General features: G+C 42.6%; 1 protein-coding gene across 1 annotated transcript in view; it reads left to right on the top strand.

Moving 5' to 3' along the window:
* The first annotated feature begins 4548 nt into the window (after positions 1-4548).
* The window catches only part of LOC115246320 (serine/threonine-protein phosphatase 2B catalytic subunit 2-like), a 130513-nt gene continuing 124468 nt past the window's right edge, over positions 4549-10593 (top strand). Inside the window, exon 1 of the mRNA XM_029825053.1 lies at positions 4549-4791. Within this exon, the coding sequence (XP_029680913.1) occupies positions 4740-4791 (52 nt within the window). The 5' untranslated portion in view covers positions 4549-4739. The remainder of the gene's footprint in view (positions 4792-10593) is intronic.

Here is a 10593-nt window from a genome sequence, read left to right as displayed (position 1 = left end):
TGAAAAAAGAACGAGCAATGTGTATTTTGAAAATAATATAACATAAATGATAAATACAAATATAAATTACTTATCGCATATCGTCGCTCCGTTCGTCGCTTGATGCTTTTCCGAAGTTCTTTTTCCTCTCTCGTTCCTTTGCTGTATCCACGTAGCACTTATACTTACACTCGCGAAAATATGGTTAATTACGATTAGTCGAATATATGATGATCGCGGAATATTTTGCACGGCGCTCCCAATCGCGGAACAACCGCATGCACAGCGCTTCGATAAACATTTATCATCGCGATACAATTTTGTATCATTTATCAGAAGTTAATTGAACGTTAATTTCGTAATAATCACAGCGAATTATGCTTTAATATTAGTTATGATCTCGTTTAGAGAAAGAATTCGATAATATACGAAGCGTCTCGCACCCCCGATAGTTGGTGCGTGTGGAAAAGGAATTTGACGGAGCGTCTCGCATCACTATTTTTCTGTTCGAGTATCGTCGCGTGAATGACAAGTATTGTAGGAAAGGAATTTGTGACGTAGCGTCTCCCACTATTACAGTACTATTTAAGTATCGCCGCGCGAATGATAACAGGGATATAAGACATAAACAATAGAGCGCTAATGTTTACGCCGTCAAAGCCGAAAACCATGTTATTGATAATAAAACGTTGCCGAAATATTTCACGTTCTATTACGTATATATATACGCGGAATATTAAATTATATATATAAGTATTTTAAATTATAGATTAATTATTTATTAATTGATAGATGTGTATCACGAAGCCTTTCGTTAAGTTAGTTACTTGATGCCGCAATTCGATTATTTAATTGCGCGTTCCCAATGTTAATTATATTTAGATCGTCAAAGAATCGAATGATAAAAAGTATCGAAAAAAATATATTTAACTTTATAATATATAATTTAAATTAAATTTAAATTTAAATTATATTTAATTAAATATTACAATATTAAAGAAATAATTATTGCTCATAAAAAGAGATAGCAATAAAACGATAATTATTAGTATTGTTTTGGACTTTTGTCACTACGTTTCATACTTGAATAAATAAAATAAAATTTTATTAAAATTAAATAAATAAAATACGCGCTCCGAAATTTATCGTTGCGATATAATTAACATATGATTTAACTATTTAAAAGATGATTAATTATTAATCATATTAATCATATTAAATTATTCCCCTGTGTGTATAAAATATTAAATTATACAAGTATATATTTTAAATAAATTTTGAACACTTTAAAAGTACATTTTTTCGCAATTTCGGCTTTTTATTTAGGATTCTGGGTAGCATCCTACGAGATATAAAAGAAACTCTTAATATGTTTACGCTGCAACCAATATTGCAAGAGATATCACCGTTTTTCATATAATATTTTGCGAAAACTTGGCAATATACCTGTCATCGGGTGATCATATGAACGTGAAAGAATTATATAACACTGTTAATAATTAAAACTCTTTCTAATTCGAAAGAACACGGTTAAAACTATATAGGAAAACATAATAATTATAATAGAATATATCTTCGCGTTTTGGAAATCACAATTCTTCATATGTGTCGTATAAAGATATATCCAAGTATTAGGAGAGATATATTTTTTGCATTTCCGATTTTTTATTTAGATTTCTGGATAATACTCCACGAGTAATATAAAAGAAACTTTAACATTTTATGCTTAAATCAATACTACAAGAGATATCGCGATTTTTTTATCATTTTTATTTATTATCATTTATAAAAATTAAATAGCGTATTTTATAGTATTTTATATAACACACTCATTTTGTAATATTTTAATAATATGCCGTGAGCAGGTCTCATCGAGGTATCGACTCTTAAAAAAATATGTTAAATTGATACTCGCAACTATTGTTACTTGCTCTTTTCCGCGATGCTGATTGGTTATCTCGACCACAGCTGCGCTGTGCATTACTTTATATCAATAAAAGCCTGTCATAACTGAGCGACACATTTGACAGTTCAAATATTAAGTGCGTGTGTGTGTAATTTTTATTTAATTCATGTTGAAAAAATTATTTTGAGGAAACGGAGAATTAGAGTTAATATGTGTGTGTAATGTAATTATACACACATATACATAAAATAAATGGCGTGCGTGTAGCGCGTGCATATAGTGTTTTAGTTTAATAAATATCAATCAAGCGAAAACAGGTTTTAACTTTACTGGCTGTCGTTTATGCGTTTGTTAATTACCAACGTTGGATAAAATTATATAATACCTTTGCGATTTTTAATCACATTGTACTCTGTATTATCGATATCTATACACACAAGAAAATCAAACGCAAGAGAGACACGTCTTCAATTCTCCGTCTTATTTAATCGGCTACAAAGTGAGTTTCCTTTAATAATAAGTACAATAAAAGCGAGATTTCTTTTTTAAGACATTAAAGGGAAAGATGTGATAATTATATTTTATTATATTCAATATCTGAAACACGTGATGAGTGAATATTTTCTTTCTATGTGAAACTGGAGCATCGCAGATTCGAATAGCCCTTTGTTCATTTCTCCTCGAAATAGCATTTGAGCATTCCTAGATTCTTTACGAGTGTAAACGGATATCCCGCGGGTACACATAAAGGATACCCGATAACATTACTATGTCCTTTATTTGCTCATACGCTAACCGATAAACCCTCGGATGAACAGGATTTCACCGCATTTATAAGCTTTAAAATTTTTAATTTCGACATGCGGAAATAGTAATAAAATATTGCATTCGCATGTGTAAACATTATTAATGATATAAATAATGAGAGATTCTCTTTAATATCGCACGAATAATTCTATATTTTGCGATCAAGTCTTTACAGTTCACATTTTTAAATTCAAGAATAGCTGCGCTATAAAATACATATTAGATGATTCAACTGTACTTTATTTCCTTTGACATTTTCTTCAGGATCTAGGATAACGCGTCACTTATTCATTTGAAATGTAGCAAGTGCAAAACTAATCAAAGTGTAAAGCTAAACGGAGCGCAGATCTAATCAAAGACGCGTCGAGTATCGACGAGAGAAGGTCTCGCGCGCGCGTTCGGTGGCGCCTCTACGTTGCAATTTTAGTTCGCGGGTGGCGGCAGCTAGTGGCGGCGCGGCCAATCGGCTGTCACGAATGATCGCTGCGCGCGGAGGGCTGCGCGACCGTTCGTCCTCCTGTCCGCGGAGGAGCCGTCAGTGTGCGCGCCGCGGAGAAGCAGAGAGACAGACATCTTGTAGATAAAATTTAGCGGCGTGGTGTCTGTCGACCGTGGGTGTCGGTGTCGCGGTTACGTGTTCGCGGTGCTTCGTATCGTTACGGTGTCCCGGTTCACGTCGTCGCCGTTGTTGCGACCGTTGCCGCCGCCGTCTCCGTCGTCGTCGTACTTGGCGACGTTCTCGCCGCAGGCCACCGCCGCCGCCGCCGCCGCCGCCGTCGCCGCTATTGCGATCGTAACCGTCTTCGTTTTTAAACTACTGTCCGTAATCGCGGCGCGTTAGTGTCGCGTTTGCGAGGAGCAAACGCTCGCTCGATTCGTCGTCCTCGTCGTCGTCGTCGTCGTCGTCGTCGTCGTTGCCGCCATCGTCGTCTCTGTCAATCGAGTTGTCGCCGTCGCCATCTAAATCGGCCATCGTCGTCGCCGCCGCCGCCGCCGTCGTCGCCGTCGTCGTCGTCGTCGTCGCCGTCGTCGTCGTCGTCGTGCGGCTCGCGCGTGGTCCAGCGATCCCGAAGCGAGCGGAAGCTTCAGTCGAGGATCCCCCGCATCGATACATTTATCTCCGCGTGTATTCGCGAAGTACACGGTCGCGCCTACCCCCCTTCGAAGGGTGTGTGAAGAGGAGGGGACCGCCCTGAGAGGAGAAGAAAAGAAGATCGCTCGACGAGAGAGAGAGAGAGAGAGCAGCCGTCTCCCCTTTTTCCTCCACAGTGATCGTCGAGACTCCGTTCAAGAACGCCCATGAACAGTTCCTAGGCACCGATGTGCCGCGCCGTGCGATAACTTCCGTCACCTCTCCGCCGCCACCCTCCCTCCCCCCGCCCCCCGTTCGTCCGTTCTCTCCCTCCCGGCGGCGTATTTCCGTGCGCGCGTGTGTATACATGTGTGTGTGTGGCGGCCGCGCCGGGCTCTCGAGGTGAAAATACCGCCCTCTCCTTCTACCCAACCCCTCTAAAGGTAGCCGCTATAACTCTCGCGCGAGTGAACACGCGAAACCAGGGAGGAAGGAAAGGAGGACGTGGTGAAGGAGAGAGAGAGAGAGAGAAAGGAGGAGAGGAGAACGCAAAGAGGGACGTGGATTTGAGGAAGACGAGTTACAGTGAAAAAAAGCGAAAAAGAAACGGTGCGGGCGGAGTGACACACGGCGGAGCGCGGGCGCGAGTGACAAGGACAGCGCGAGAGGCTATCCTGCTGCGCGCGAGAGAGAGAGAAAGAGAGAGGGAAGAGAAGAGAGAGAGAGGCGCCCACTCGTCATTTATCCTCATACAGCATGACCTCCAACAACTCGCAGAAAAGAGGGACGTGGATTTGAGGAAGACGAGTTACAGTGAAAAAAAGCGAAAAAGAAACGGTGCGGGCGGAGTGACACACGGCGGAGCGCGGGCGCGAGTGACAAGGACAGCGCGAGAGGCTATCCTGCTGCGCGCGAGAGAGAGGGAAGAGGAGAAGAGAGAGAGAGGCGCCCACTCGTCATTTATCCTCATACAGCATGACCTCCAACAACTCGCAGAAGCTCCCCACGACGGACCGAGTGATTAAAAGTAAGCCAACAAGCGATAAATTAACAACAACTCGCGCGAGCGACGATGCTTGGACGGGGGAAAAGCGCGCTGCCGGACGAAACGCATGCTCTCGTCCGGCCCCCGGCCGCGTGAATATGTGACGACTCGCTCGACAACGCGAGTGCGATGTATGTAAATGTGCGTGCGTGCGTGAGTGAGTGAGTGAGTGAGTGAGTGAGTGAGTGAGTGAGTGACCCCGCGGCTCCGTATTCTCCGACCGTCTCGGTCGGTAACCGTCGCCGTCGCTCGCGCCTCCTCCCGTCTTCTATTTTCTCTTTATTCCGTTATATCTCGTCGCGACTATTGACGACGAGGATCGCGAAATCGATGGTCGCGCAATTTCGATAAGCTTAGATTCCAAGTCTCTCTCTCTCTCTCTCTCTCGAATAGAAGAGAGACGCAAACTCGATCTCCACGCTTGCATCGCGGAGAACCCACTCGCCGGTCGCGAGATCCAATGTCGTTCGGACACGGAGCGAAGTAGGCGCGTCAAAACAGGTGCCGCGTGTCGTGCACGCGATTGATTTTCTGCCTGCCTGCCTGCTCGACGACGCCATTGCTATCGACCTGGTCCGGCCTGGTGCCTCGGCGTTCGACCGCGAGAACCGGAGCGGAACCGCCGTGCGGCCTCATCGCTCTCGCGTCTTCGTCGGGGAGAGAAAATTCAACTTCCGCCCCTCGCGCGTTCGGGGTTGAAGGGTCGCGGTCCAGCGGTAATCTAACCTAACCTAACCTCCTCGACGCGGCGCGATCAACCCCTTTCCCTCCCCGCCATCTTTCCCAAGAGGTTTCATCCCCGGAGGTCACGCCGCTTCGGTTAGCCTCGTTTCCGCGGGGTCGAGGAACGCGATAGTCTCGAGGACATGAGCGTCTCTTTTCTCGCGCCTATTTCTCTCCATCTCTTTTCTTGGACGCGCCGCATCGCTCGAACAGCTGACGCGCCGTCATGTATAGGCCGCGTGCACGTATGTGTCATTCGATGTGCGTGCGCGTTTCGAAGACGCGGCACTATCGTTTAAAGAGGCGATACCGAAGCAGTATCTATAGGCGAATGAAAAGTCGAATATTTTGTCACGGGCGAGAAGATACTTGTTGCGTATATTGCGGATTGTTTTCTTCGAAACAGTCGAGAGTAAACAATTTTTACGATGATGTCGATGCGTTTCGATAGCCGGGTAGGCAAAGAGAGCGAACGTTGCAGTTTTTATCAAGCTGAAAACAAGCGTCGAAAATGAGACCGGTTTAGATGGCACACAGGTGGTACTTTAGGTCATTGACCCCAGCCGAATGGCGCTTTCGTACTTTTGTTTCGCCTTTCTCTCTTTTTTTCCTCTCTCTTTCGCGGCTCTTTTTTTTTCTTTTTCTTCTCTCTTTTTTTTTCCCCACTATGGTCCATAGTCGAGCGAATACCGCATCCGGCGTCCTGTTTCCGTCGAGAGTAAACAATTTTTACGATGATGTCGATGCGTTTCGATAGCCGGGTAGGCAAAGAGAGCGAACGTTGCAGTTTTTATCAAGCTGAAAACAAGCGTCGAAAATGAGACCGGTTTAGATGGCACACAGGTGGTACTTTAGGTCATTGACCCCAGCCGAATGGCGCTTTCGTACTTTTGTTTCGCCTTTCTCTCTTTTTTCCTCTCTCTTTCGCGGATCTTTTTTTTTTCTTTTTCTTCTCTCTTTTTTTTTTCCCCACTATGGTCCATAGTCGAGCGAATACCGCATCCGGCGTCCTGTTTCCGGCTTCCTACAAACGCATAACTCTTCGATTCTCGATGGGTGAATCTAGGTCACAAAATTGACGAAATAAAAGCACGCGCGCGCGCGAACGTTAAATATTTTAACACCGTCGCAGGGAAGAAATTTTTTTTCGGCGTGAGAAACCGAATTTTATACAACTGCGCGTGTGATATAAATATTATCTAATCACCCGCGTTTGACTTGAAGCTTTCAAACATGGGAGCGAGGATTTACGTGACTTCCTTTTTTACATGTGCGTTTATTTGCTATGTCATCGCTTTATGCGCAACCTTGTTTCGCGCGAGGTTCTACGTTTGTCTAAAATGTCGGCGGTTTAACCGGGATAGTAAAATTTAATGGCGTAATCCGATACTCGAGCGCCGGATAATCCGCGGCTCTAGTATACCGATTATGTAGTTAGAGATAGATGTGTATCTCTCAGAATACGTATATATATACATATAATAGGAAGTTTCGTTCACACACAACGATTCGCATTGCGAATCGAGTGAGACAGATTAAAGGTCTCTCTTTGGGATAATTGAAAATTAATTAAAGCATTCCGTAAAAAACCAAACGCAGAGAGAGAGAGAGAGCAAATACAGATGTACCTTTCGTTTGACAGATATCCGTCAAATGCGTCGCGCTGTTTACTCTTCTCGGTATCCGCAAAAGATTGAGAAACACTGCGAGCGATGTGTAGACAAAACGTCATTTTTGTCGCCATCGTAATGGGGGTGTAAGCTTACACCCCCGCCCACTCTTGTCGCGCTCAAAGAGCTCTCTGTACGCAAATGTTCGCGGTCGCGTAAATAATGTCTCATGGCCGTAATTCATTGTCCGCAACGTAAATTTGGAATGTCTCCAAGAACGCCGTCGGAATGTATCCGGTAATCGATGATTTTTAACTGCCAGCTTTTCGACGTCCCCTCTTTTCTCTCCTCTTCCCTCGCGTTTTCTCTTCCGAGGACGAAAATCGCATTATGTATACGAGGCTTTTTTTCTCATCCGCCTCATTTTCAGAATCGTATTATAATCTCGAAGAGATGGCAGATGCGCATTAGCATGATTTTTCGTTGTAAATGCACGCACTCGTAGAGAACATAGTCTAACGCCAAGCACGTTGTTATAATCCTTCCCCTCGAACGTGCCAAATCGTAAGGAATGATCTTCGGGCATGGCTTATCTCGACCTTTCTCCTGATACGCGAATAAACGGAGCGCGTCCGGCGCGATCGGTGCTACCCTCGGTTATCCTTAAACATAATTTCAAAATGTCTTCTCGAACGAGCGAGCTGCGCGCGTGCGTCTCCTCTCATAATTTATTCCACGAACGTGTACTCGTAATTTCGATGTTTCACCGCGGCGAGATGCGAGGGAGAGATATATGCGAAGTTAAAATTCAGGTCGATACGTTTCGAGATGTATGCGTTTAATATTATAAACCATTTTGCTTTATCTTTTAAGAGCACATTGTGTGCACGGTCTCTTTGAGAAAGAATTCTTCCAAGAAAAATGTCACGGTAATTAAAAATTGGATCACGCTTCGTGAGATTCTACGCACAATCGTACTTGTTTGAACCAGAGTGTCCCCATTCAAATCTTGTGTGACAAAAATTCTCAGAAAATTCCTTGATCTTTCAGATTATTTTTGTTTCAAAATTCCATATAAAAAGAATATTTTAAAGATCTTTTTTGGAATGTAACTTTTTAAAATAAGTTATTTTATTATTGTATGCATTTTTTAATGCTTTTTATTTAAATGCTAGATTTGCAAAAGTACTGAAAAAAAAATCAATAGCTTTCGTAAGATAAACATTTTTCCTTGCATAACATTTTCATTTTTCTATTATTAAAAAAACTTACAATAAAAAGAATATGTACTGCATATTCAATATTTTAAGCATTGAATTATTAAACATACAAAACAAACAAAAAATATATACATATTTATAATATATTTTAAACACATATTTCACAACTTAACTTATTGGCGGATTGCTGACAATATAAGAATATTATCAAAGAGAAATTTTAAAAAATTCCCCGACTTCCAATAAAATTCCATGAGAATTCTCTGATTTCCCCAGGTACAAAAGAAATCCCTGACAATTCCAGAGTTTCCATGTTTTTCCAGGCAGTAGATACCCTGCGACCGCTTTTGAAAGGAGAACGCGACTATCTCGTATTTGATCGTCGTATACTTCGTTGAATTAACTCCGTCAAAATTGGATTATGCAAGCTTCGTTCGTCATTAGAATGACGATCGTCGATGACAATCGACTCGTCTGTCAATCGAGTCGTGACGACATCGCTGCCAAAAGTCGCGCCGCTCTAGCTCGCCGTGACGGACCGGCTCGGCTTGGGATTATTTTTAGAATCTGACGACAACGCGCGCGAAAAAGAGAGAGAGAGAGAAAGAGGCGAGGCGTCTCATAGCGTCGCGACGCGTCGTCAATTACATCGGCCGCGCTTTCTCGCGTTCGGGGACAATTACCGAATTTAAAAAGCATCGAGTTACGCCGGCCGTTCTCGCGTTACCCTGCTAATATTTTTACAGTCTAATTGTGTCCGTCGTGGGATGGATCACGTATTCAATCCTATTGTACAGGCATCGGTGCCCTCGGTCTTAACGATCGCATTATTTTTTTCCCGCGCGACGGAAATCTATCCGCGCGTCACGCGCAAAGATCTTATTAGGAAGGGGAAATTTGTATAATTTTGAAATTTACATTCGGATAAAATTTTATCCAAATATTTATTCAAGAAAGTATATAAAGTGATAATTTTGACATAAATAACAATCGCTGACGTCTAACACAGAAAAAAAATTCTTTTGACGGATGCTTGACCCGGATATTCTCTTCGCACAAAGCAATCCAGATAGATATCTTTACTGGAAATATTTTTTTTTATACGCGAGCGACAGATAGCTTCTCGTCAAGATGATATCGTATCGTTCTGAAACATATATTTTTTTTTTATAAATACCTCGAGAATTTTATTCTTTGTCGAGCAACTGCGGTAAACTAGAATCGTATCAGTTTCTCTTTCAATCGAACCGTGTGCATATTTCAACGCGCGAAGCAACACGGTATCGCGGATAATATGTGACGTGCGTCACCTGCGTGACATTTCTTTTGTACGGGGAAAAATAGCGCAGCGCGTCACGATATTCTTGACCCGATGCATTCTGATCGCATTAAATATGCAAAGTGCCCGTGCATTTCTGCCGCGCCCGCCTCTATATCGCCGCGCTTCGTTTCTGTTTACTATTGATAAATAACGGCGCGTCGCGACGAGAGACAGACGTTCTTCAACTTAGGCCACATTAATGACTTGTGAAGGATCTCTATATCTTAATATGTAATTATTCTTGGGACGTGTTTGTCGTACTTTACGAAAATAATATTTTTACGTTAGAAAATCGAATCATAATTATTTAATAGTTTTGTTTGTTCATCTTGAGAGTCCTTGAATTTTTAATAAACCCATTTGATTAGTACGGTTTTTATAAATTGCTAAATTAGAGAGAAAATCAATGGCTTACTCATCCTTCCAATAGAAGATATGTAAATGATGCGGATCTCTCTTACAAGAAACAAAAACTCTCTCGAATTCCCGATCGATCGGCGTGTGCTTGTGCTCATTAAAGTGAATTACAGATTTACAAAGCAGCCGGTGTAGTCTTGTGAGAGGGATTTGATTTCGCAGAGACGGTTTTGCACACCACATGTTATAATACAATAGTCGTATACAATTCGAATTTTTCGGTCGCCAAGAACGCAGTTTTCCAACAACTAGAGGTTCAGAAATCCGCCGCGTTAACACACATGCGATGATTATTTTCGTTTATTACGCATTTCGCGAGCGACGTTAAATTCGTCGCTCGCGCACGATAAATTATGGCATCCATCGCATATTGTGATACCGTCGCGCATATTGCTCTCACTAGTAACATCTTGATGGCTACGTATTATTTGCGTACCTTTAAATACCCCGTGTCGTTTGGGATGGTAATCTGCATAAATATATTCGAAGAGCG

This window comes from Formica exsecta, unplaced genomic scaffold, assembly GCF_003651465.1.
Source record: "Formica exsecta isolate Colony F162 unplaced genomic scaffold, ASM365146v1 scaffold1473, whole genome shotgun sequence".
Taxonomy (NCBI): domain Eukaryota; kingdom Metazoa; phylum Arthropoda; class Insecta; order Hymenoptera; family Formicidae; genus Formica; species Formica exsecta.
Note: the sequence above shows the minus strand (reverse complement) of the source record. Positions and strands in the feature narration are given on the sequence as shown.